The 25,081-nt window shown below is 52.4% G+C and overlaps 9 protein-coding genes across 9 annotated transcripts; 3 read left to right on the plus strand and 6 right to left on the minus strand.

Moving 5' to 3' along the window:
- Positions 1-699: 699 nt before the first annotated feature.
- On the plus strand, positions 700-1,287 carry CONPUDRAFT_49882 (uncharacterized protein; the record flags this gene model as incomplete). The annotated part of the gene is made up of 1 exon (XM_007767073.1): positions 700-1,287. The coding sequence occupies one exon, from the start codon at positions 700-702 to the stop codon at positions 1,285-1,287; it is 588 nt and encodes a 195-aa protein (XP_007765263.1).
- A 471-nt stretch (positions 1,288-1,758) lies between these two features.
- Positions 1,759-3,153, plus strand: CONPUDRAFT_100266 (uncharacterized protein). The gene is made up of 6 exons (XM_007767848.1): positions 1,759-1,949; positions 2,011-2,138; positions 2,203-2,360; positions 2,419-2,456; positions 2,513-2,703; positions 2,766-3,153. Exons 1-6 carry the CDS (start codon positions 1,923-1,925, stop codon positions 3,052-3,054), a joined length of 831 nt encoding a protein of 276 aa, XP_007766038.1. The 5' UTR covers positions 1,759-1,922; the 3' UTR covers positions 3,055-3,153.
- CONPUDRAFT_120069 (uncharacterized protein) lies at positions 3,121-5,465 on the minus strand. The gene is made up of 6 exons (XM_007767849.1): positions 5,174-5,465; positions 4,664-5,118; positions 4,534-4,614; positions 3,881-4,484; positions 3,697-3,828; positions 3,121-3,642 (listed from the first exon to the last, which is right to left on the minus strand). The coding sequence occupies exons 1-6, from the start codon at positions 5,423-5,425 to the stop codon at positions 3,325-3,327; spliced, it is 1,842 nt and encodes a 613-aa protein (XP_007766039.1). The 5' UTR covers positions 5,426-5,465; the 3' UTR covers positions 3,121-3,324.
- Positions 5,466-6,053: 588 nt separating this feature from the next.
- Positions 6,054-7,074, minus strand: CONPUDRAFT_100271 (uncharacterized protein; the record flags this gene model as incomplete). Its single annotated transcript, XM_007767850.1, has 3 exons — positions 6,054-6,464; positions 6,520-6,970; positions 7,021-7,074. The coding sequence occupies 3 exons, from the start codon at positions 7,072-7,074 to the stop codon at positions 6,163-6,165; spliced, it is 807 nt and encodes a 268-aa protein (XP_007766040.1). The 3' UTR covers positions 6,054-6,162.
- Positions 7,075-7,934: 860 nt separating this feature from the next.
- CONPUDRAFT_163469 (uncharacterized protein) lies at positions 7,935-8,385 on the minus strand (the record flags this gene model as incomplete). Its single annotated transcript, XM_007767851.1, has 4 exons — positions 8,358-8,385; positions 8,262-8,283; positions 8,114-8,212; positions 7,935-8,060 (listed from the first exon to the last, which is right to left on the minus strand). Coding segments are annotated over exons 1-4 (270 nt in total), but the record flags the coding sequence as incomplete, so codon positions are not given.
- Positions 8,386-10,510: 2,125 nt separating this feature from the next.
- On the minus strand, positions 10,511-13,139 carry CONPUDRAFT_100272 (uncharacterized protein). The gene is made up of 5 exons (XM_007767852.1): positions 12,898-13,139; positions 12,706-12,807; positions 12,403-12,655; positions 12,231-12,350; positions 10,511-12,164 (listed from the first exon to the last, which is right to left on the minus strand). The coding sequence occupies exons 1-5, from the start codon at positions 13,000-13,002 to the stop codon at positions 10,798-10,800; spliced, it is 1,947 nt and encodes a 648-aa protein (XP_007766042.1). The 5' UTR covers positions 13,003-13,139; the 3' UTR covers positions 10,511-10,797.
- A 792-nt stretch (positions 13,140-13,931) lies between these two features.
- Positions 13,932-15,756, minus strand: CONPUDRAFT_163471 (PH-domain-containing protein). The gene is made up of 4 exons (XM_007767853.1): positions 15,666-15,756; positions 15,295-15,606; positions 14,635-15,240; positions 13,932-14,588 (listed from the first exon to the last, which is right to left on the minus strand). Exons 1-4 carry the CDS (start codon positions 15,738-15,740, stop codon positions 14,121-14,123), a joined length of 1,461 nt encoding a protein of 486 aa, XP_007766043.1. The 5' UTR covers positions 15,741-15,756; the 3' UTR covers positions 13,932-14,120.
- Positions 15,757-16,013: 257 nt separating this feature from the next.
- CONPUDRAFT_100276 (uncharacterized protein) lies at positions 16,014-16,842 on the plus strand. Its single transcript, XM_007767854.1, has 5 exons — positions 16,014-16,283; positions 16,345-16,366; positions 16,425-16,488; positions 16,540-16,612; positions 16,669-16,842. The coding sequence occupies exons 1-5, from the start codon at positions 16,191-16,193 to the stop codon at positions 16,717-16,719; spliced, it is 303 nt and encodes a 100-aa protein (XP_007766044.1). The 5' UTR covers positions 16,014-16,190; the 3' UTR covers positions 16,720-16,842.
- Positions 16,843-21,250: 4,408 nt separating this feature from the next.
- CONPUDRAFT_100277 (uncharacterized protein) lies at positions 21,251-24,953 on the minus strand. Its single transcript, XM_007767855.1, has 3 exons — positions 24,750-24,953; positions 23,770-24,695; positions 21,251-23,699 (listed from the first exon to the last, which is right to left on the minus strand). Exons 1-3 carry the CDS (start codon positions 24,821-24,823, stop codon positions 21,493-21,495), a joined length of 3,207 nt encoding a protein of 1,068 aa, XP_007766045.1. The 5' UTR covers positions 24,824-24,953; the 3' UTR covers positions 21,251-21,492.
- Positions 24,954-25,081: the final 128 nt, after the last annotated feature.

Genomic DNA, 25,081 nt, shown 5'->3' on the forward strand with positions numbered 1-25,081 from the left:
CGACCCCCAGAAGAGAGCGGAAGAAGAAGGATGACGCGCCCAAGGACGAAGGGACCGAGGATCGGCCACGGAAGGAGAGGCCAGCCAAGGACGATTTGGCCAAGGATCGCCCACGCAAGGAAAGATTACCCAAGGACGAGTCAGCCGAGGGCCGACCAAGTAGAGAGAAGGCCGACAAGGCTGACTCGAGCGAGCGTCGACCGCGCAAGGAAAAGCTGAGCAAGGACGAAAGCCCGGATCGTGAGCGCAAGGTCGACACACCCGAGGAAAAGCCTAGCAAGGTCCGATCTAGCAAAGCCCGGCCAAGCAACTCGGAGGACGGAGGCAGCCTACCCTTCGTACCCCCACGCGCTGGCTCGTCTGCGACGACTGCCACCAGGAAATCCCATCGCCATGGACGAGCTCCAACCGAGCCCGAATCGATGCCCTCGTCACCGCGTCCAAAACATACTCGTGTTGGGCTTGGCGAGTAAGTAACAAGGCCTTTGTCGTGTTAGTGATGAAACTGATATACTTTTTCCGTCTAGTGATCTAATCAATAAATTACACAAAAAGAAACCAAAAGAGAAGGAAGAAACTGCTACACCAAGACCGTCCCAGGAAGACCTGCCAAGTCTTGGCAACCCTCTTCGACCACTGACGTCTCCCGACGGTCCCTCGAAAGAGTGGCTCTTCCCTTTGCAGCTCTCTCTTGAGGAGATGTTCAAGGGCACTCAGTTCCACTTCCGCATCACCCGCGAGCTGCGGAATCGCAACAAGGAGCAAGTCGACCTTAAAATCGAGATCCCTGCGGGAACGCGCAGTGGCACGCGGATCCTGTGCGAGAAGGCCGGGCACGAGCTCAAGGACGGCACCATCCAAGATGTCGTGTTCCTCGTCGAGGAGACGCCTCACGGGCGGTTCGCTCGCGTGAAGGACGACCTTTTCCTGGACATCAGCGTGCCCTGGGACAATTCTTTGCTTGAGCAGCCAGGCGAGGTCTGCATCAAGGGCATCGACGGTCAGGAGCTGTCGTTCAAGCTGCCTTATCCTATCTACGAAAAGGCGACCGAGGGACAGGTAATCATCAAGGGGGCTGGCATGCCCACCAGTGACGATCGCAAGAAATCGGGCCGCCGAGGCGATCTCATTGTTCGGTGCGTCTATCACCTTTTGACGCTGGATCGTATTATTGACCGGTCGCTTGTAGATGGGTGGTTGAGTTTTCGAGCCAGACAAAATGGCAGAAATTCAAGAACCTTGCCCTCCGGTTCAAAGTCTAGACTATGCATGAACGCACACCTATGAAATTATGATCTATGCAATCAACAAACGGACCATGAAACGATCTTCATGGAAACGACTTTCACAAACCATATTACATCATCAATGCGACTGGCGAACTGTGTACATTCTTTGTTTTTTCCCCAAATCTGCGTCACCCACATCATGATATCCTAATGTAGCATATTCATCCTGTCCTCACGCTAGCGTTAGGCTGCGTCATCAAGGACCTTCACGACTTTCACTATTACAAGAACGAACCCGCATCACGACATTATTCAAGTACATCGATGTCATCTACTTATTTGTCTGTGGCCTGCGAATATTACTGGTAATATCTATATGAAGCTCCGCACGTTCCGTCCGTTCGTCTCAGCACCTTGAGCCCGCAGCATGCTTCCAGGCGGAGAAGTCGCTCCGAGCAACAATAGAGATCCGACAATGCGCGTGGCTGTTCCTCCGTCGACACGTGTAGTAACAGACTAAGCAACTTTTGATTGTCGCAGAACATGCGGCTTGTGGTCAAACACGCGTTTCAAGCACACCTCCAATGGCCTCGGCGCTCGCGAAATGTTTAAAGACCTATAGGGCATAATACGATTCCAACGAGCAACATTATCCCCCATTCCATTCATCTCTCTTCAATATCTTTCCGCACCATGTCGTCCGAGGATAACCTCATCCGGGTGAGTATATGCTCCATCTTCTTCTCGGCAGTACATCTGTTCTGACTTGAGCCCACTGTAGTTTGCGAACATAGTCACTACCTTGGTGGCAATCGGGGCGTTCGTCTACGTCGTCGTGTCCCCTCTGGACGCCCTCCATCCGTCAAAGGAGACGTATATCACCCCTTCTTCTTGGGTGTACTTCACGTGGTATGTACCTTAAGTCTCTGACTTCGTAGAGGGTTCAACACGGCTTATCCTTGCGGTGCTATAGGCCTCTGATTTTTTTGCTGCTCTTGGGGACATGTACCTACCAGTTCTCGCGAGCGGGGTCGGAGACTATCCTCAATCGCATTGCCTGGCGGCTCCCGATGCTCAATGTTCTAGCGACGATGTATCTTTATTCATGGGCTATCGATGAATATCGTTATGGTATGCCATCTGCTAACTCAAAAATTATTAACTGGGTTGACCTATCGGTGTGCGATAGCCATGTTCTTCATCCTCTTCTTGGGATCCACTGTTACTGTTTGTCATCTCGCAATCGTGTCAGCGGGAAACTGTGTACTCACTTCGAACTACAGTTTATCTACGGTCAAATCAAGCATGTGCCCTCACGCACCATCTCCGACGAGCTCTTCGTCAATCTGCCGTTCTCTCTCTACCACGGCTGGACTACGGTCCTGATCCTCACAGCCGCGTTCGACTCCTTTGGCGTCGATGCTTCCGTCGAGCCGCTCACAGGATGGACAAAAGCGATCTTCATAGGATCTCTGTACGTTTACTCCCAACTTGAAACTCTTAGATAATTAGCTCTAACTAATCTCACTTCTCTAGTTTCGTGCTCGAGATCGTATCGTACGCATACGCCTACTCGACCGCTGAAGGCGACCTCCCTGCCTGCCTTGCCATCTCGTGGTCTCTCTTCGCGATCTGGGACCACCAGAAGTCGGTGCCGTCGGACAGGAGGCAGGCTCCCGTTGCACTGGCAGCAGCCATTATCTCGCTGCTTTGGGTCCTTCGCAGCATTGCAGGAATTGTCAAAACATCGTACAAGGCCCGACGCGCGGCAGCCGCAGACGCCGAAGAAGGGGAGAGCCAGAGGCTTCTTGATCAATCTGCATGATCACTTACAGTGATAGTTTACCACCCTCTTACTAAATGGCTGGGACTGTTTCGCACATCGAGCGGAGGCAATGTCAAGTTCACGGTCCATATAGTTTGTACAGTACTACAAAACAAATGCTATTTAGTTCACAATTCGATATTGAAAGGGGATCATAGATTCTTGTCGTGGATGAAAAGCAGAAAACCAAAGCAAGAAGATCATGACGCAGATCGAAATAAGATATGTGGAAACAGTCGTATATGCCTTCTACTAGATGTCCGTGCTCATCTAGTCAAACCGGAGGGGCTCAATCCTCTTTGGAGGGGGTAAGTTTATAAAATCTTCAGGCACATTCGTCGAGCGCTTCGTTGGTGACGGGCTCGCCGCCCGCGGTCCCTGGACTCGGCCAGTCGAGGATTGAGGGTGTCTTGGAGTTTGGGGGGCAGATTGCCAGCCGACAGGTTTGCACAAGTTAGTAGGTGGAGGGCCGATGAGGCGAGAAATGGTCCAGGGGATTTCATATCGTGCCAGCGATGTCCAAGAGATGTACCGGGAAAGCTCAAGATGAAGCGTGGGGTAGTATGCTGTTGATGCCTTGCGAGCAATCTAGGCGCAGTAGGAATCAGAGTATGACCTTGTGCAGGGGAAATAAGCACTGACTAGTATGATACGTTCAAAGCCAGAGCTAAAGAGATCAGCATGCAAGCGGTGAGCGGAGAGATCGTCCTCTTTAGGGAGTTTCATGCCATGCGCTAAGCTTGCCATACTATTGATCAGCCGCAAATGCAAAGTCTGCGAAGCAAAACTGTCAGCAGGCTGAGGAAAACTGATGATTTGCGCGTACGAAGTAGGTCATAGCCTCAAACTCGACACCACCAGTCATGCCCCCAGGCGCCCGAGGCTTCTCAACGCGACCTTCATCAACCTCGCCGAGGTTCCAAAGAGTATTGTTCGGATGACAGAATACCCAAAAGTAATCTCTGCACACATCCGAGAGCTCTTGAAGGTAGGTCTTGTAGATCCGAGGGCGGTGCAGTTGCTCGATAAAAGCATGAGGAGAGATGGGGGCGCCAGGGGACTCGGCCGGAGGAGGGGCAGGGGTAAGTAGGAGAGCACGCATGAGTGACAGAAGTGTTTTGTGAGGCGCAGGCAGTCTGACCAAAGCACTCGAAGCTTCCTGCGATTCCCATGCTTCGCGGCGTCGTCCGGACCCAATCGAAGGAAGAGACGAAGCTGGGTAGAGCTCGAACATGATTAGAAGTAGTTCAACGATGAGCTGACGGGTAGCGACATCTCCAGGCTTTTTGTCTGAGTAGAGAAGCGCAACCAGCTGAACGAAGGGTGTCGGGCATGAGCTACGGAGAGCGAAGCATCCAATAGATGAGGTAGATAGAGCTTTGAAGCAGCGGAGAAGTTCATGCAGGACCTTGTCTCCGTGCTGCTCTTCCCTGCACTGAGATTTAGCCTAGGCTGACGAATGAAACGTGTAAGTCTCACCGCCACTCCACTTCCAGGATCTCGTTTAGCCTGGTTAAAAGGGCGTTATAGCCGCCTACACGCATGAATTCCTCGCTCCAACTGTAATTTGATCAATAAGGGGGAACGATTTCTAGAAGAATAATGGTACCTTGCCGACTCATTCCTGAGGAGCAGCCGCAGTTTTTTGACCACTTCTACATCTAGCTCAGTGCTAGAGTTGCCGGATAGTATGCTGCAGAGTTTGACAGGAGTAAGGCTTTTCAGCTTGTCCTTGGGTTTAGCGAAATCGCTCGAGGTTACCAATGCTCCATCGGCGCGAGACATTGTGCGCATAATGTCTATTGACACACCGCGCTCATGACTGGTATGCGAGGATAAGTCGGCGGTGCTCGTTCCGATCGTGGGGTTGTAAAACCCTCCGGGCCGTGGAGGAGAGACGAGTGATTCGCTGCTGTGAGCCTTGCGTAGAGTGCGGGGCGTGTGCGGCGGTGAGGGAGGTGGTTTGGCAATAACAGTGTGAGAAGATTTGATCATGGCAGCTTTGACAGTGGAGTCCATCCCTATCAACTTGGGGCGAAGTGAGGTTGGAATCTGGAGGTCATCCTGCCAAAAAGATGAGTGAGTGCGACGAGCTGCTAGACCTGGGTAGCAGACTCACCAGCAACTTGTCAAAGGCCTGCTCGGTGACGAGTGGCTCCTCTGGCTTGTCTACAGATGCTCTGACAAGTTTAGCCTTCTCATTCTTCTTGGTCGTACCCTTGTATAGGACTGGCTTTGATGGTTTGTAGTTTGTGGCGCCATCCGACGGCCAGTTTTCCTTGCCGTTGACGGGAGCGGTCGCAGGAGGTGCAGTGACCATGGTAAAGTCTGAGGTAGAGAGCCTCTTCGAAGGGAGAATGCCCTTGAACATGGCGTCGATAGCTGGTGTCGTGAAAGGTCGTGGATGTCGTGCGAGGATACAACGTGGTGTGGTGATTGTGAGCAACAGCCTGGCTCAAGCGCCGCCACCACGGTTCAACTTCAGGCGACGCGTCCATCACGTGACTGCTTGACTTTCTCAAATATTCGCGGCTAAACTTACCGCAACACATTTTCTGTTGGTCAGTCGGTGCAGCAAAATTCCGATTCTCCACATTCACGCTGGCGCTGAGCTAACACTGGCAGACAGCGGGAAATACAAGAGAATTTATCCGGCTAAACGGTATCTTAGTGGCCGCCGGATGCGCCCATTCGTGGGATATCTGCAATGCGGTGCTGAAATCGTGCTCTGATTGGTTCGCTCCGTCGGCGCCAGCCTCAGAGCGCGCGACAAGCAATTTCCCGATCCGCATCGGAATTTAGATATATTCGTTGCACATTAAGTCCACTTCCCTACCTTTCCCTCAGCGCCTTCCCCCCTTCCAACCTCGCCTTTTGTCCTGTCCACAAAGCGTTTGCTATGCCAAGAGGCTTTGAAAGTCGCTCAAAGCTCATAACTATCATGGAGTAGACCCATCAAATACAAACCATGTACGTGAAGACTTGGATTCGCATTTAGTGTGATGCTATGGTAGAGGCCGCCAATGTAAGTGCAAATTAAATGTGGTAACGCATAGAACCGGTTAATGAAAACAATCATACAAACATAAGAACTAGCAACAGATCGTTCTAAACCAAAAGCAAGTCGCTGCCCACTTGCCTGAGGCTTTCCCGCCAGTCAACAGACTGGCCCCCGTTCGTCGCTCGTCGTATCCATACCGCCTCTATGGCATGCTGCGTACGGTGACAGTTCATAAATGGCTCCTGCAGTCTCAGTGTCCTTCCTTTCAACACCTCCAGTGATACGGGATCACTGCTTAGGCAGCTAACGATAAAAATTGGGAATATCAATGTCCGGTCCATATACGATGGCATGATGTTTTCTAGTTTGCGCTTGATCTCTGCGACAGACCTTGATATTTCAGGGACACCTTCGTCGAGACTAGGTCAGTCGCAGTGTTGTGATAGATGTTGTTGGACGCTTACCTGGATGGCATTCACTTAATACCGAATGTAGATACAGGATCGCCGCCTCGCGATATATGCTGGCGACCATAGCCTGTGTATCTGTCCGAAGTGTCATGCCGGGTAATCCAGTTGACATCGATGGTCTTGACATTGCTCCATACCCGCTCTGGTTGCTTGCTTGTTCTCCCATACGCAGGTTGCTTTCGATAATGTTGCCCCGCGCTATCAACTGCGTGACGCTCAATGTTCTCGTTCGCGATTCCTGGACCTTCCAGTGCGCTAGCTTCGTAATCTCTGCAATACATAGAAGCACGTCCGCTGGACAGCCAGTCAGGTTGTCGATCTTCAAGTCGGGGTCGTTGCTACCACTACAATCAGACCACCATCCACCCCCGTGAATCAAGTGTCGATAGAAGAGAAGGTGTTCTGGAATGGTGGACCGCGTCATGGATGCCATGATGTCAAACCACTGGATGCTAATGTGAGAACATTCATCCTCCAAGTCATAGATATGCTTACCATCGTCATTTTCATCGCCAAGATTGCCGGGACGCCCAGACCTGACTCAGTCATGTGGAGAAAAGGGTTATGAGCGTCCATTATGCCCGTGCGAGTCAACCACTTATTCGCTATGGTCAGCAGTGGAAGCCAATCGATTGCACCCCCCGCGAAGTTGGCGAAGTAAATGAGGTGGATAGCCGCAAGTGCATCTAATTCGGTGAGTACACCTTGCTCGTCCGTCGCCAATAACTGTGATCGTGAATCTTCGTAGAATACCATGGCTTGAGAGGTCATTAATCCAGCATACGATTCTACATTTTGTGACTGCTGCAACGCGAGGTACGAGTGCAAACTTGCTAGCGCAGTCATGGAATATGTCAAGGTTCCGTGAGGATCTTGCAAGACAAGCTGATGAACGTAAGTTAGCTATTATCAGACCTGCAGCTGATGACTTACAGAATTTAGAACATGAGCAACTCTATGGCCCGAGAACCCAAATAATAGCATGCAGACATGCTCGAAGTAGTAAGTCAGATGGATGTACTCTGTAGAACCCGGTTCAAATGGTAAAGAAGGTAGGGGTGTTGCTGCCGTCGGAAAATGCGTTTGCGCTGGGAGAGGACTTGAGTAAGGTGACTCAATATCATAACCTAGGGCTCCCGAACGAGATGGTGTTCTTGATGTCGATGCGAACGACAGGTCTTCGAGGCTTGGATGGCTGAAACGCCTGTCACCATACGATTGGCTCGGCAGGGGCTGTTGCGCATGCGGTGCTGCTAGCAAAATCAGACTTATCCAGTTGTGTATCATCAAGCCTTACCGAACATCACATGCGAAGAGGGCAGTAATGACTGCTGGTCCAGATATACCTGGTTATTGGGCGGCATGACATGGTCTACACGTGGAAGTCGTGGGCCGGACACATCTGGGGCATATACTTGGAAACTTGGTGACGATGACGCCTGCATTATCGCAGATCTAGGTTGACCACGTATCAAGCCCTCTCGCGTAAGGTGCGCCTTGATGCTAGCTTTGTAAGCCTCGATGGCTTGTTTGTCCTAATCGCGTTTGACGTCAGTCGACATCCCCGCTTAGAAAGCCAGCAACTCACGCGCATCCAGTCCGGCTTTCTTGGGCCCCACCCCAGACAGTCGATCCTGAGTCGTTTGCAAGTTTGACACGAGGTTCCTTCTCGTTGTTCATCGCATTTCTGCAAATAAGATCAGCGCGTTCGATTGCAGGATTTGTTGGACACGAACCTTTCTCCGAATACGGCATGTCCTAAAAGATCGTCATCCGGCGCAACCACCTCGTTATAAGAACGCGCACGACCTTGGTACGACGTCTGCACATACCAGCATCCGGTCCTGCCTGCCATGGTTGTTGCTGAACGTGGTAAATCGACGGATAGTCTATTCGGAGTGGCGCCTTGAGGGTTGGAGTTTGCACTATGTGAGTCTGTCTCGTCGGATATGGCGGCAGAGAGGGGAGTCGTGACTATTGCCGGGGACGTGTTGTTGGAAGGCACCTCGGAGGCTGGGGACTGGCTCCCACTTGCTGGAGACGGGTGGTAGTAATTGTAGGACATGAATGCGGACCGCGAATGTGGTACTGCTGTGTATGGCAGGAAAGAGACGGTAAGAAAGGAACGAAGCAAGGCTTATAGACAACATACGCGCGTGACTTTGAAATGACGGGGCGAGGAAGTCGGCACGAAGGAGGTGAGATATGCCGACGCGATACCACGAGTGTAATAGGATTGGGAGCCGGGGGCAGTCGCAGAAGAACAGACGGCGTGATGACGGACTGATTTTCTGAACGAGTCTAAAAGAAGGCAATCATACCTTTACACACGGCGTGGTCTCCAAGGAAAAGGGCGCCTGGGGCGTGTGCATAAAACCGTTTTTCATGGTCGAGTGAAATAATCAGAACTGAATTCAGCTGTAACTCCGCTCTGAGGCTTGTTGGAAGCAGCATAGGAATCGGCATAGGTCATCAAGCGAACGCGGAGGTGCTCACCTCCGATATTTTCCTTTTTTAGCTGGCTAACTCCCAGACATCAACCCTTTTGCAGCGCTAGCGACTTGGAGATCTTGACGTCTGCTGTGGCTGAGCAGCTGACATAACCTCCGACCTCCAAGGCGCGGTAAAGCGATGACCTCTGAGGCACACAGGCCAGTACACTTGTCGTAACGCTCATCGACGGGGCAGACGCGCAACCGCCTTCTTTGGTGGTTGTCGTCGATCATCAGCATCCTGCAAACACGGCTGCTGTCCGGATCCCTCGTCTTTGCACAAGCAATACTGGGATTGGTTTGACATTCGCCCTACAGGACAAGGCTCATCGCGCTTAGACAGCACCGACTCGGACTCGGCACATGATGCAGGAAAACCCCCGACTTTGGTGATGTCCTTCACCTTACAATCGTATTTTCCGAACGTCTCGGACGCGTGTCTCGCGAAATGTGGACAGTTGCCGTACTCTTCGCCCTCGAGGCGGGGTGCTGCGGTCATGAGTCTATTCGACCCTCTCGCAGGCTGGTTCTCAGGTCTTTTTTGATGGCTAAAAGTGGCGACTCATTCGGCGACTCATTCGGTCAATGAGGCACATGTGTCCATGCAAGACGTTTAAGCGCTGACGGCGGCTACCAGCGGATCGAAACGATCGAAACCTGAAGTCATCAATATTGCCCCGGCATCAATATTAGTCAATACTGTTTTTCTGTACCCGCGGCAAGCAGCCGCTATATTGGTTCCACAGTGTTTTACTAGCGTCGGATCCTGTCGGATCTATGTCGCGATCGAGCACACTCAACTATACCGACGCATTATGCACCAGGGATGCTCTTCGTAAACGCCCATACACCGCCAGCCCTCGAGGCTGCCTGATATGATATAGGCGTTTGATCAATGTTATCTACGATTCCTGAACCCTTTAGCCCACCCCTTGCTCTCCACGGTGGTAAGTTCATTGCGATGTAAAGTGACGTTATTGCAATGGGGGCAATTAAGGACAATTACTATTTAGTTGCTTATAAAGTTCCGCTACTAGCCAACATTAATATTCGTAAGCGAAACATCGGCAGTCCTATGGACCTGTGTATGGAGGGATTATCCATCATGCTTTTGTCAATCAAGCACAGCTTCTGTTGAACGAACGCAAGCTGGAGATCATCACCTGCTATGTCAACTCTGAATGCTGTTCACCACACCGACCAACACCGACACCTTGAAAGTTGACGCCGAGACAGGCCGAGACGTCCCACTACGTGGGAACGATCAGCGTTTGCAGATCAAAGCGATGCAGCTTCTCGTCCCTATCAGCGTCTAAGTCATCGCTCGAGTACTCGAACCACAACTTGCGTGCTGACTAGCTGGCTTGTCATTCACTTGGTGGCTACCATCGATTCACCTCGCAAACTGATATCACATCAAAAACCGCTACAACGTTCACCACGATAGCTGTCACCTCAACAGTGCTTTGTTAACGACTCCCAGTTGTTCAGGACGCGGTACTGCCATAGATGATGGGGCAACCACATTTGACTGCATCCGCAAATAAATCGGGTGGGCATGACAAACAGTGGTAGAACATGATGTGTTTATCAGCATTATGAATGGAGAAAGGAAAAGAGAATCAGTCGTTGAGCAGTTATGATGTACGATCCACAGAGACGTGTATAGTTTCGTTATTTTGTTTCCAAAGATAAAAAAAGAGAAATTTAAGATTGAAGAGCTCTTCAAGAGCCGCGTGTGCCCGCTGTTTCCTCCAGCAAACCCGATCGCCCGGAGACGCTACACAAGTAGCATCTCAGATTCTCGCATTACTTGTCTCCAGTCGACAGGTTCCCCACGAGCGCGCTTGCTCCAAACCTTCTTCATGAGCTGCAAGACTTGGTTGCAATTGCCGACGGGGGTATTCTGCTGGTGAAGCCGCTCTTCGAAAAACGCCCGATGATTTGGATCATCAGTCAGACAGCCACAAATACTGATGCTGAAGACAACGCTTCGTACGACGGCACGAGACGTATGGCTGCCTTCAGGAACGGCCTTCAGCGCAGCAATGGTTTGTGCGATTCCTGCTTGGATCTCCGGGCATTGTGGATAGTCGCCCGAGATGACCGAGTGAAGGAATACCTGTGCTGATGCACGGAAAACTTCCGACGTAAATTGTCGTACCAGGTTCAGCTCTATGTTATCACATGAGGCCGCGGGGTACGACTGCGCGAGGCGGGGACCCTCGAGCATTTCTTCAATTTGCTGGCCCCGAGATGCAAGTTGCGGGATGCTCAAGCTGCCTTCGGTCTTGTGCCAATCCTTCCACCAAGCGAGATCGGCAGTCTCCGCAAGAGCGCGAACAACATAGTTCTCGCAGCCCATGACAGACATCATGCTGAGCTCTTCCGGAGGTGCCGTGGGCTCGCCGTTGAAGTGGTCGGTGCTTCGGAGGGAGAAGACAGAGCGGTAAACATCCATGAGCTGCGGTGTCCGGACAAGGGTGACCGAGGCAAGGACATCAAACCACATGGAGGTCTTGATGATAAAACGAAGCTCCCTGTCGCATTTTTGCAGTACGTGTGCAGGTCCATGATACCTGTCGTCGGACAGGATGAGGCGGGAGAAGTCGCACACGGCGTTAAGGAAGGCTTCCCATTTACCACGTCCACCGCAGAAAAGGAAGTAGGAAACGATGCAGAGACAGGCGAGCGCTTCGCCGGGCTGAAGGGGTCTTTGTCGTGTGACAAGGCCGAGCATGCGATTATATGCTTCTCGATCTTCATCGTTCGCCTCCGATATGCCCATACGCATAGTCGTTCGATGCAAATTTGACAGGAGGCAAGCCGCATCCCGAGCAGCAGAACAACTTGTCAACAACCTCCAGACAGTCTCATTTAACGACTGGTCCGCATGTAGATATTGAATTCTTAAGACGTGATCCATATAGTGCTTCAGTGTGTTGTGTTGCTTTGAGCTTAATCCCCAGTTGTCAGACACGGGCATCATCGTAAAGATCGGCGCTATCACGTCGCTGTCGTAAGCAACATCCTCGTCTTCAAGATGATAGGTGTACGAAGGGGAGAGAGCGCTTGTGAGGGCACGACTCGGGAAGTTAGTTGAGGGGACGAGTCGAGTAGACGTCGCAGAAATGGATGAAGACGACCCTGCCAAAAGGAGGGCGTTGAGCGCTATTATACATACATACACTTAGTAGCGATACGAAGTCTTACATGGGGGGTCTAAGCTAGAGTCGGACGAAGTAATATGCTGCGTTGGGTAAGAAGGAAGCATAACATCCTGATGCGGGTATTGAGGAGATTCACCCCGGAGGGTATCCATTGGGGGCAACCCTGTCGAGAAATATTAAGTCAAGGAGCATGAAAATGGGGATGGGCTACTCACGATCCTGTGAAGGGTATGCCCTCAAGCCATGGTAGCTCGAAGTGTGGTGACGATCATCCGATGAAACGGAAAGAGTGGGCGTCCGAGGGCTGGTGCTTGAGGACGGGAATGGGTGATCGTAGGGAGATAGCGTGAGGATGGCTTGTTCTTGCTCGCTACCTCGAGCAGAAGCGCCGGAGTGGCCCTTGATCATCCCCTGGGCAGCGAGGAAGGCCTTTATCTTCTCGCGAAGGTCAATGACGCTGCGGTTCTCCTGAGTGGCACTAGTCAGAGAAGACCTTGATCACCAAGTGTTGTGCTTACCCGAAGCCATTCAGGACGTTTGGCCCCGAAGCCGAGGCATTGGAGTCGGAGGCGGACGCAGGTCTGGCACTGCCCATCGGGGTTTGGTTGCTCATCGCATTTCTAAGGGTGTTGAGTAAGCGCGTGCTTGTTGTGGAGAGGACGGTAACGACGATGTCGACGGTGAAAGAAGCTGAGGATGAAGCGACGAACCTTTCGGCGGATCCTGCACGTGTAGCAGCCCGACTTAGCGCGCACCGCGCCCTTTGCCTTGGGCGCTCCGGGCTTGCGCTGCGGGGACTTGGGGGCAGGAGGCATTAAAAATTATTGACAATAGAAAGTATTCAATGGCAAAAAAACAGCTATCAGGATGACAAAGGCGTGCTCAGAGTCGTTACGAGGGGTTAGGCGAGGAGGAGGCGGGCGCTGGACGTATTATGGGCCATCGAGGGTTGGTATAAGTAACGGTTGGGCTTGGACGAGAAGGGAAAAGGCCTTCGGGACGCCATGGCCCCTCCCGATGTGGAAAATGGGCATGGCGCTACGTGAACGTCTTCGGGGTCCTCGCTCATGTCAGGGGCCATGGGAAAAGTCAACGGAATCAAACGCTCGTCACGGTCACGTCCTTACGGGAGCATACCGATCCATCGCGGCCTTCCAATCTGGGCGCTAGACGATCCTCTCTGCCTGGACCAACAAGCGCACATACTAAACAAAGCCGCCCCGGTTTGGCAACATTGCCTGCGTTATACTTATCCCAACGCCGTAAGCGGGTCCCCTGTTCCATAGTGTCGTTAAGCATCTCAATCTGGTTGAATCTTGATTGATTGAGGTCTTGGACTCATCTCCAATCCATACCGTCTTGTATTCTCGAGTGATGTCGGATGGACGCAGACGCCGAGCCCATCCTCTTCGTCCAGCGTCTGGCCAGGACCCCTTCACCTCTGGAGTAGCCGCTGGGGTCGGAGTTCGCGTCTGAGATCTCGTTGGGTTGTCGGAGTGTACACCCCAATTGTGCCCTGTTGTGCCAGTCAGATCCCGGCCTCTTTTATGGTCACCGCCGCGACCCCAAAAGAACGGGGGCATGGCCGTCCATCCTCCGCGCTTGTCGCGCAATGTCCAAAGCCGCGATGCGCCACAGCATCCATCAGCCATGCAGCAGCACCTGTTGGACCTGCACGTTCCAATCAGAAGCGCCCAAAACGTAACTTTGTACTTGAAACGCCAGCAGACTCGCCACGGGACAGTGGAGATCTCGCTCGAGAGACTGCATACACTGGATGCAGTAGTCACCGCATAATATTAATATCAACGATAAACAAACGAATCCCAAGCAACCAGCGTCCAGGTAAGAGAGCAACCGTAAGAGCGTGAGGTCATAACAAATAAAACTACAGTAGAGGATATAACCAACGATAACAGAATTAATATCCACCTTATGTTTTCCGTTCCGTACCATCCTCCCCGACGAGTCCAACGGGAGGCGTGCCACCTTGGCTACTAAAACTCTTATTACGGTACTTCTGCCGGATGGCTGCCCCACCCGACGATCCCCCCGCGTCGCTTAAGCCCCCTGAACCCGAGCCCTTGGCGCCTTGCGAGGCGCCGCTTGGTTCTCCAGGGACGACACCAGCGCCTGTCCGTCGAGCGATGAGGGCTCGAACAGCGCTAAGCCACTTGATCTCTTCCTCCTCGCTCGGTGCACAAAGGAGCAGCGTACGCTTCGTGGTCACGATCTTGAAGGTATGTGGTCCTGCATTACTCGAATCATCGGCTGCACCCGAAGCGAGGTGCGAGCTAGACGGCGTCGGAGGTGCCGCTGGAGCGTGTTTATGTGCCCGCATATCGAATTCCAGAGCGTCAAGTATTTCCGAGAAAGAAAACTGCCGGTGTGGCTTCGTATCCTGCGGCAGGTCAGGGAAGAGTCGTGGACGACCTAAAATAACGCACCATGTGACTAGTAGAATAGACAAGCTTTTCGCTTTGCAACACGAACCACCGTTTTCGCCAATTATGTCGCTTCGCGCCACATTTCATTAGATATCCAGAGATAACAACTTTGGACGCTTCCTTCGAAGCGCTTGACGGCTTCGACGGAGACGCTGTTATGGTAGGTGGCGGGTTCTGCGATGAACTTGAGTAAGCGCGCGCGGCACGAGGGGAGCCGTCCTCCGAGTCTGAAGAGGTGATGTTTTGGGCATAAGAGGGGTGCGACGATGGCGAAGGGGTAGGAGCTTGGCGAGGGTGCGTGTTGGCCCCAGGAATTGGCACCGGTGGGGTCGAGAAGGACGTCTGGGTGGATGTCGCCATTAGAGCTTCTCTGGCGGTCGATATGGCTTGAACCCAAGAGTGAACTTCTTCAGCGGTCTCAGCTTGTAAATAGAACGTCCGCACGACAGAAACCAAGCCAAAGGTATTGTTGTGCTTCTTCAAGGTGACAGGCGTGCATGAATGGACGTCGGAAAGGTCGAGCAAACGAAGGAGCTGATATTCGGCGGAGGTCTTGTAATAAGCAATATGGGCCGGTCGCAGGACGAACCACCGCTTCTTCCATGTCTGCGCAAAAAGGGCCTCGATAGGTGCCCACACAAGTCACCAGGAGAAACGAACCTTTCGGCGCTCGCCTTTCTTCCACAGATACCCCGCCTTGATGACACCTTCATCGGTCGAGCCTTGCGTAGCTCTTGATATACCGACTTGCCCCTGATGCCATCCGCCTTCTTCGTCATCCTCGTCAGACTCCTCGCCGCTTATTGCATCACGTTCAGCGATTGATGACAGTGGTGGCTGCGCAGCTGAGCCAGCCACGAGGATCCCGCCAGGGCTCAACCCTTGCGAAAGAGGGGAGTGTAGTTCTGGGGACATGCATGGGTCTGAATCAGATTCTGTGCCGGAGACTCCTGCGATGGGTGGCGAAAGGGACTGATGCATCCATGTCAGCGCACGGCACACGAACTTGAAGTGAGTGAATGGGAACGCACTTTCTTCGGTTTCGAGTGAACGGAGAGTTTCCTTTGTATTTCCTGAGGGGTAGGTGGAGGGGCTGATGGGGCCATTGTGGCCTAAAGAAATGTATGCTGGTCAACAGGGAAGAGATTGCGGGCAGTTGCGGGCGCAGCTCTCCACGGCGAGGACAGCCAAATGTTGAGAACATCTGTGACGTCTGTGACCCTAACTCGTGACATTTTGTGACATATGTGACATAATCATGGACGTATCCAAGCTCGCAGCGTCTAATAGCGGGCTGTTTGACACAGCGCTTGGGAGAGCCGCGTTTAAAGTTGAAGCCAGCTACAGTACAATGTATTGTCGATCATAGTCTAAAAAGTGATCCTAATTAACCGCCCTTCGAGCGCTCCCCGTCGGAGGTATATTCAGCGCGATGTCGCGTTGCCGTCAATCCCAAAATCACGGTCAAGTGTCTACCAAGCAGCCCACCTCTGCTGCACTGGCAACCGAATCGGGCAACAAGCGATTGTGCCAGATAACTCTTGTTTACTACCATCATGTCCGAAGCCAAGTTCCAGAAGGCCGTTGACTACGTCCAGAACCTCCCCAAGGGTGGACCGACCCAGCTCTCCACCGATGAGCAGCTTGAGGTGTGTCGATATCCATATCACAATATATGGCGTTGCTGATCTGATCTTATCCGATCTCTAGTTCTACAAGTACTACAAGCAAGGTTGGTTGTATGCTGAGTCTTCATGACACGCGTGGAGCTGAGTACGCTTTCTGTGCAGCTACCGTTGGCGATGTCAACACCGCGAGACCCGGCATGCTTGACTTCACCGGTAAGGCAAAGTGGTAAGTAAAGCACGACTTTGTAGGTTGACGAGTCTAATATCTGGACGCCAGGGATGCTTGGGAGAGCGTGAAGGGTACTTCCCAGGAAGAGGCCAGGGAAAAGTATGTCAAGAAACTCATTGAGGTGCGCCACACTTCTCCTTCTTCAGTCTTCCTGCCGTCGAGCCTTGCTTTCTATAGGTTCTTGAGAGGAACAACAGCACCGACCCGATTCTGGCTGAATTGAAGTAAACACGTGTTATACTCCATAAGCACAATTGAACTGTACGCATACTATAGGAATGCCCAACGTCGGGGCCTTGTATTTTGTACATCATTGCCTTCTAGCTCGAGGTACTCGAGAACTTACTCCAGCTGCACCTTGAGCCGTTGATGAGGCGGTTCTAGTCCATATCAGGACCTCGGACACCGCTTGCCTTATGTACACATTTGAACGCCCGCAGTGCTCCGACATGCGCGGGGACTTCAGCGGAGAACAGCCCGAGGCGCTGGTAGGGGATCTTCTCGAGGAGTCGAAGGCATCTCGTATGACAGATGGAAACTGCTGCAGGTCCATTATCATCATCGGTTTCTGACCGGTGACTTCAGTCGGTGAGTACAACTGAATTGTCGGGTACATTACTTGTGCACCGTGACAAGGATGTAAGAACTTCCGGGCTCGAACAAGAACAGGAACCCAGACGGGAACCAACGGAGAACGTTCCAGGAGCCATACCGAATGGTGCGTGTGCGGCTTTAATTAACCCGCTTTGCCACTCTTACAGCTATTCCATGTCCTTTGCATCATTGTTCGGCTCCCTGGTCGGATCCCAATCACCCTTTATCTCAAGATTGGGTTCTTTGCACAGTCACATGGATGTATATCTGTGACAACTTCCAACAGGGAAGATGAAGGTTATGATAACGACTTCAACTTGGGATTTTCTTACCGACTCCCGAAGGTCGGTTGAGCATCGTTAGAGTTTCGAGCTCGGCGAGGGTGATCATCGGGCGTCCGGTTTTGACAGTCGAGACCAGCGCTTGGGCCTTACTCGACATCGATGGTTATGTGAAGCCTCGCGGGAAGACGAAGGCTAAGTCGCAAACGTCCTCCGAGCGCCGTCCCATATTTCGGCCTGCCACTTTGCCCTGGCCCTGGCCCTGATGGTCAAATCGCGACAACAAGCGTGTGTCCCTCTGCGGGAACTTCTGCATCGAGATCGGAACTAGGTTCGTGTGTTTATGCAATAGCCGCCACTCCCATGGGGTCCTTCGTGCAGCTCTCCATGTAGTTGGACGAGTTTCAGACAACCTACTTGATTGTTCGGTTTACCGTGGCTTCCAACTTGCCTGGGTTGGCAACCAGCATGTGTGGCGGACTGCCTTGGACTTTGAAGTGCCCTGACCTAGTCATGTTTTGGTTTTATGCAGGAAAACAAATGACTCGCGATCGTAGGTATGGCAACATATCAACTTCTTTGTGAGCTTTAGGACTGGCAGTCGGTTGGGCAGCACTAATGGACGGGTCAAACTCAGGAATCAGACCACAAACGTGCAATTGCTGTAGTGCTCAGTGCAGCGAACTTCATACCTATGGAAGATCGCCGGTACAGTACTAGCGCCTGATCGTAACATACTCTAAGGCGGCTGTTCATTCGTTACTACGATTAGCAATTGGGCGTGGGGATGCTGTGGGTCAACTCTCCGATCCGCTGGTTCTTATGTCCATACTCCTAAAGATAACAAGCGCCGCACTGTTCGCATAGAAGGAACCGTACATGAGGTGCCGGAGTTGCGTACGATAAGGTCGGCTCACGTCTGCCAGCTGGTCTTAACTTGGCAAAGCTGCAGGTGCGTAAGCAACCGATTGTTCACATGCTATGGCTTGGTCGGAGCATCAGATGTTCATCTGACAATAGTACTTCTTCCTCCTGCAGTGGACCCTAGCTTCGGTCGTCTATAGCGCCGCCGGTATAATATAGGCCGCATTCTCGACTCGCGACCTCGACCTCGATATCGTCATCTTCTTCCCGTTCAAGTACAAGGGCTGTCCCACGAACTTCTCCCCAAATTCAAACGCCGGTGGTCGGACTGCGTTAATTCATTTGACAAACCCAATTTAAGTTGCACGCTGCCATTGTCCAGCGGCTACTTCGGGAGTACCTGGCTTCTGAACGTGGGTAGCGAATCGAACTGAAGAACCAAGTTTCCATTTGTCCACGTTGAGCTGGAAATGCCGTAAGCCATTGCCACAGTCATTAGGTGTCTAGGGCCAGATCTCCACTGAACAACCCGATTCTTCTCTTCTTAGGCACCAGCATGAGGCGAGAAATGCCAAGCACCCCGAACACCAGATTTGCATCCGCCAATGCCGGCGCTTGGGGAGATGGGAAGCCGTAACCAGTACCTACTCGTCCCCCAAATCCGTGCATCACAATCAGACGGCTGGGCGCTGCTGCATGCGGTGATAACCCTTTGGAAAGTTGTTTATTTTTTGTTTCTCTTCATGTAGATGTCGTGTTTTGCCTCCCAGTCCTCTAAATGGCCGCCGCTAAATTTGAGATAATCCTGCAGCGCGACAACGTCCTTTATGTTTATGAGCCGTCTAAGTATCTGTGGCGGAGCGACATGGACCTCACTTTCTTTGATCCACATGTTTGCCTCCCTCTTAGGCTTACAGTATATTTCATTTCGACAAATATGCATAAAACCTTCAACGCGACAATGAGTGCGTCATGATGTTTCTTTTGACCTCGACTACAGCCAGACTGACATTGAGGCAAAGATGTTACTTTCCCCCAAGCGGGTACCCTGCTTGAAGACCCTTTAGGCAACGCCAATTAGAGGCGTTTAAGCAGTGGATGCTGCCTGGGATTTTCCTTACGGTGGGTGCTCTGGCTCGCCGGCTGACTCGACTTGTGGCATGACACATTGTCTTTCCTTCTTCTCATTGACTCGATTTAGATGCAAACATACCTCGACAACGTTGCCGCTTGTACGCCCGTCTTATCATCTGAGCATGCAAGCCCACATCACGAGGGTGGCTTTTCGGCTGCGACTCCAGCTATGCTCCGAGAGGTGATAGTGGCTGACCGATGGACATTCTCAGGTTAATTGGTATGTAACGAAATCCGTGGGCGATCGACATCACGCAGTCACCCGCATCATTAACGCGGCTGTTTTGGGGCCTTGTCCCCGCACGTTACGTTGTGCTTGATCACCCTCCTTCCCTCTGCAGCAAGGGAAAATTGTTCTTGCTCGCATAGCTGCCAGACCCTTTCCCATAGACTGCTTAGCTTCGTCGAAGCGGAGCAATTTAGAGCGGTGCCATTGCGGACCATGCCCTCGCTCTCTTTAAAAAGACATCCAACCAATTGTAGGCTCGTCCGCGATTGGGTGTGAAGGTCCTGAGGATCCTGGGTGTCCCGAGTCTCAGTCAATCGCTATGACCTGTCCGCGACATTCCTGCTGCGTATCAATTCAAGTTCGAAATAGAAATTCGACGAGCTGGAGCTAAGGGTCTCTCGCCGTCCAGACTCAGGATTAAGTGGTCGGCATATTCCGCAATTGGGCCCAACGGCTACGTTCTGCTAGTCTAGCACATCTTTGTCACGAGTCGTTCAGTTCCCCCCGATGAATTTTATGTCCGGATGTATATGTCCAGGTCGCAATACACGTCGTTCGGATGTCTTCATTGGCCGAAATTGCTCCCCACAACTTGAAAAGAATACCGAGGGACGATGGCGGTTGTCGGAAATCCAGTCTATTCAGCATGTCAGCATATGTTCATATTTCTACCGCGGTGAGTTGACTCTTTTCATCGTCGGTGATGTTCTCGATTTTGGTCCACGACAAGTCTACGATCATATCGTCAGCTTTTTCCACCTCTCTTCACCGCCGTCACGGCTAGGATTCTACTTGTATAAAATAATGACAGAGCTGTTGTCGAAGATATGGCAAGGCTAGCATTTCTCGATATTTTTCAGGATATTCAGAGGAGCCCAGATTCCATGTGAAGAGACGGAGATATTCGGGAACATTGAGGAGGACATCAGCAAACCAGCTTCAGCTAGTCTTTTTTCCAGATACCAGTGTCGCCGTCGATTCGTCTCAAACATTGCCCAGACCATGGAGAATTGCCACTGTGGCTGCTAGATGCACTGGAAAATGCACCCGAATTCGCCGACGTTGGATGATTCGAGCTCTGCCTACCTGGAAGGACTTCAACCCTTCGGCGCCAGACAGGCTGGCGAAGCTTCAAGGGCTATGTTAATTTTTAAAAGTTATGAACTGCATAGTGGCTGATGTCAAAGTGCGCCATTTTCGTCAGCTTTCAGTTGTCGTACGTGCCCGGCGTAGCTGACTTTACCGTGACGCTACTCGGTAGTATCTGACACCGTGCCAACCTAGGACATGCGTGTGCAGGTCAAGGAAGACCCTAAAGCAAAGCCGCAAAATTGTTACCTCGGGTCAATGACTGCAAGCAGAAGCTGGAAGGATGTTTGGTGAGTATTTTGTTGCTGATTGTTCCGTTTAAATGGACGCTTGCGAACCATCTCAGTCGAGTTCGCCAGACTAGTATCCCGATAGCAAGGAAAGGGACCATTGCATGCTACCGATAACTGGGCGACATTACAAGGATGATAATAGAGGGACCCGGGGGACCGAAAGCTTGTGATCCTCGGGATGTCCACAGAACACACGATGCTTGCTTAACGGATCAGACTAACCATCGAATGGACTTCTATTGTACTATACTGTCGCGAGGGTACAGCCGTGGTCATAACAATACAATCATACTAGCTAATAGAGTCCAATGCAAGTCCATCGTCCAGGTCATACATGCAGGCAAGCTCAACATCAAAGCCGTGAAATAAGAATCAGAACGGTATACATGAAAAAAAGGTCGTGTGTGGTCGTGAAGAATGCAGAAGTGAATAATCGTTACGCCAAACAAAAAAGGGTAAGCAGTAAAACAAGGGTCCGATATCGTATCTTTTGATTTAGTTTAAATCAACTAACCCATCACTCCGATGGTTCACCGGGGGGATTGGGATTCGCAACAAACAGCGGCGCCCGTGGCGCCAGGCCATATTGGATACTCACCCGGTTCCGAGACGGGACCTCCTCGCGCTTTCGGGTGTTGCGAGGACCACCACCACCTGGTGGATCATTCCTGCCCAGTGCCTCGAAGTTTGATATCCGGTCAGCGATTGTTGGCGACTTGACTCGTTTAGGTGGCGACGCAACATGCGCCAGGGTGGGCTGCCGCGGTTCATCGGCGATCCGCGTTGGCGACATGACGAAGGGTGGCGTAGGCACCTTCGGAGGCGGTGTAGGCTGCTTCGACTGGGAGCTCGACGACTGCGGGTTTGACGAGTCCGACCCCTGCTTTCTGGCGCCAAACTCTCCAGTTTGGGTAGTAGCAGTCGAGCCTGTACTTCCTGTGCGCCGCGAGTTGCTACTTTCTGACGCCAAACGCTGCACAACATCATATGCGCCACCCAAATATGCGCTGTCGGCAGTGTGCCCAGAGTGCAGGGAACCACCGTGGCTGTGGTTTCCACCCCTCCGCGACTGTGCGCTGTCTGCGCTCCCACCGCTCCCACCTCTCTGTACCTGCGACTCTGGCGAGTCAGGTGACCCCGAGGCCTTGGACGCCTCATCTATCGCACTTAGCGGTGGGGCAGGATTAGGATCCCGGAATTCAAAGGGGCCACCGCCGCCTGATGAGCGCGAGAGACGCCTGTCTAGCAGAGGCGTGCGAGCAAACCTTGTCCACCATGTATCAGAGCGACGTAACGGTTGACTCGGGGGAGGCGCAGAGTCGAGTATGGATGTATGCCGCTGAAGTGCCGCGGATGCTGCGGCGCCGGTCGCAGAGCTAAGTGAGGTATGTGGGGTATTAACGTATGATTGACGGGGGTTGCTGCTATGTCCTTGCGAAGGTGGATTCGACAGTGAATGAGAGAATACAGAAGAGGTATGGGATGTGTCCGAGCTGCCTCCCGTTCTATACGACATCTCTCTGAGGGGGCTGAGAGTGTGCGGCTCCACGGAGAATGGTGCCAGAGTGCGTAGCGGTGGAGGGTGGGGTCTGCCATTTGCATCCCTTGACACGCCTTCAGCTGTGGGGTTGGGATCATCAACGCTGGAGGATGACAAGTTGTTCATGGTAGTGATATCTGCGGTCAGAAGCTGTGCATCTTGTTCGTCCTCCGTAGGGTCCGCGAACGGGTCCGTATATGCCCACGTAGGTTTGTTTGCCTGCTTGGGGTGCGAAGGATCAAGCGAAGCTGCGGTGTATGGGTTGAAATCGGAGGCAATCAGCCGAGACGCCTCGCCGTCGCTACTATCTTCTGGAATATGCTCTCCGTACACATCTACCGACTTCTCTCCATATCCTAGTTCACTGTGCCCAGTGCTTGGCTCGCGGGACATAATCCCGCGAACTGCAGCGCCGACAGAACGGAGGCTCCAGGCGGTGCCTTCACTACCTTCCCGTCTGGTAAGCAGGGGACGGGATCGCCAGCCGGCCGAACCAATGAAAGGATTTGAGGCATACGCGTCCTCATCTGCAAACATATCGCGACGAGCCAGTGGGACCGCTTGTTGCCGATGGATGGGAAGGGAGCTGTACACCAGTGCCGCCAGACCGGCTATTGGTGCGGCTGCTCGTGACAACAGCCCCGGGGCTGAAGTACTTGAAACATTCCTTTGAACTGAAGCTGGGTCCCTCGTAAGCTGGGATGCACCATCAAAAGTAGCATTGGGACCGTCGTTGGCATGTGGGCCCTCCAGCAAGTAGAATCGACCTTCACCGCCTTTCGCGGGGCTGGTCAGCCACCCTATTCCTCCTCGGCCGCCACCCCAGCCTTCGCCCCTCCTGCGCTCACGGTGACGGAGGAACCATATTATACCGACGAGCAGGCCTGCGATCCCGAGAGCACCGAAGATCGTGCCAACAATTATGGCTGCCTGGCGAGATTTAACGTTTTGGCCAGAACCAGAACCTCCACCGTCGCTTCCATTGCCTCCACCATTCCCACCTCCACTTCCACCTCCACCTGGATCAGCAGTGGGGACTGGGCCGGGTGTTTGGCTTGGAAGGGGCAATGTTGTAGGAGGCGGAGACCCAGAAGGCGCTGGTGTGTATGACGGCGAAATGACACTGCTTGTCGGATCGTACACCGGAAGGGGCGCGGCCGGTGCAGGCCCGGAACTTGTGTATCCTATCGCGACAACGATGCGCGTTAGCACATGCAACTGCGCAGCAATATCTCAGATATAAAAAGAGCGCACCGAAACCGAAGACAACACAGCCTCCCGCCCAAGCAGCAAAGTGATCCTTCCTCGGACCTATCTGCTCGAGTACTTCTACGGCCTCCCAGTACCAGGTATCCGTACTACCTGAGGTATGCAATATCCAGCCGTCGGCGTAGGTACTTTGAAGTGTCGCGTCACCGCCTCCATGAATCAGAATCTCTCCTGAGGCAATGACTACTGCTGCGAAGTCTCTGCGAGGGTTTGGGAGAGAGTTGCTTGATGGGAGGGTGATAACTTTCCAGGTCAGAGTAGCCTGGGTGGTATCGAGCAGCCATATTGTGTCCAAAGGTACTAGTTGGCTTGAAGCGGTATTGTAACCTCCCAGAACAACGAGGGTCCCGGACGGAAGAACCAGAGAGACATGACCATATATCGCAGGTGGGGCGTTTTCGGTTGGCAATAAAGTGAACATAACGGTGGCGGGGTCGAAGACATAGTGCTCGGCGAACGCTTCTCCGGACCCATCTGCTTCCTCTCCGCCAATGATCCAAATAAGACCGTTAGTTGACGATGCAGAGTGATGAATTCTCCGCATTGGTTCATCGGCCCAGTTCTGGGACTCGTCGATAAAGGATGGGTAAGAGCGATTAGATGATATAAGAAGCTGGGCTGAATCGTTAAGGGTCGTTAATACAGTTGGGGAACTTGGGCCTGGCTGGCCACCGAAAAGGAGGGACATGGACTCGTTGAAAGCTGAGAGGGTGTGCCAACCCAGGGATGGTGAATTGGTGACACTGACGAGTGACCATGGAGGCGCAGATGCGTTAAAGGAGAATGAGAGATCAAGGAGAAGAAGTTGGTTCGTCTCTGGTGCTGAAGTGTATGAATAGGTGTTATATGGGTCGGAGAGACCACCATGAACGTAAAGAGACTCTTGGATAACGACAGATGCCTGCGCCCATCTAGGTTGGAGGGTGAGGCCAGCGATGGAACGACAAGATCAAGAGTAACCGTACCTCGACTCCGGCTGATAGGATTCTGCCACGGTTTGAACCGCAAGACCAAGGAGGAGAAACAAGGAGGAAATCATGGCATTGGAAGATGGAGAATGTCACGCCAGTCGATTCGACTGCACACAGGCCGGAAAATGTCCAACGAAGCGTGGGGGCCTGACGTGACGCTGAGCTGGGGTGAGGAGCCCCTGCGGAGAAAGGTGGCACTACTTACCCATAAGACTGCGGCAATCTCCCATTTCGTCGCATCTCAACGCACGTGGCTTTCTCATATATGGATTCTTTGCCGCCAGTTCTAGACTCATCCTTTTCTCAGAAGACTTCCACTTCATTTA

Source organism: Coniophora puteana (assembly GCF_000271625.1).
Source record: "Coniophora puteana RWD-64-598 SS2 unplaced genomic scaffold CONPUscaffold_3, whole genome shotgun sequence".
In the NCBI taxonomy this organism is placed as follows: Eukaryota; Fungi; Basidiomycota; class Agaricomycetes; order Boletales; family Coniophoraceae; genus Coniophora; species Coniophora puteana.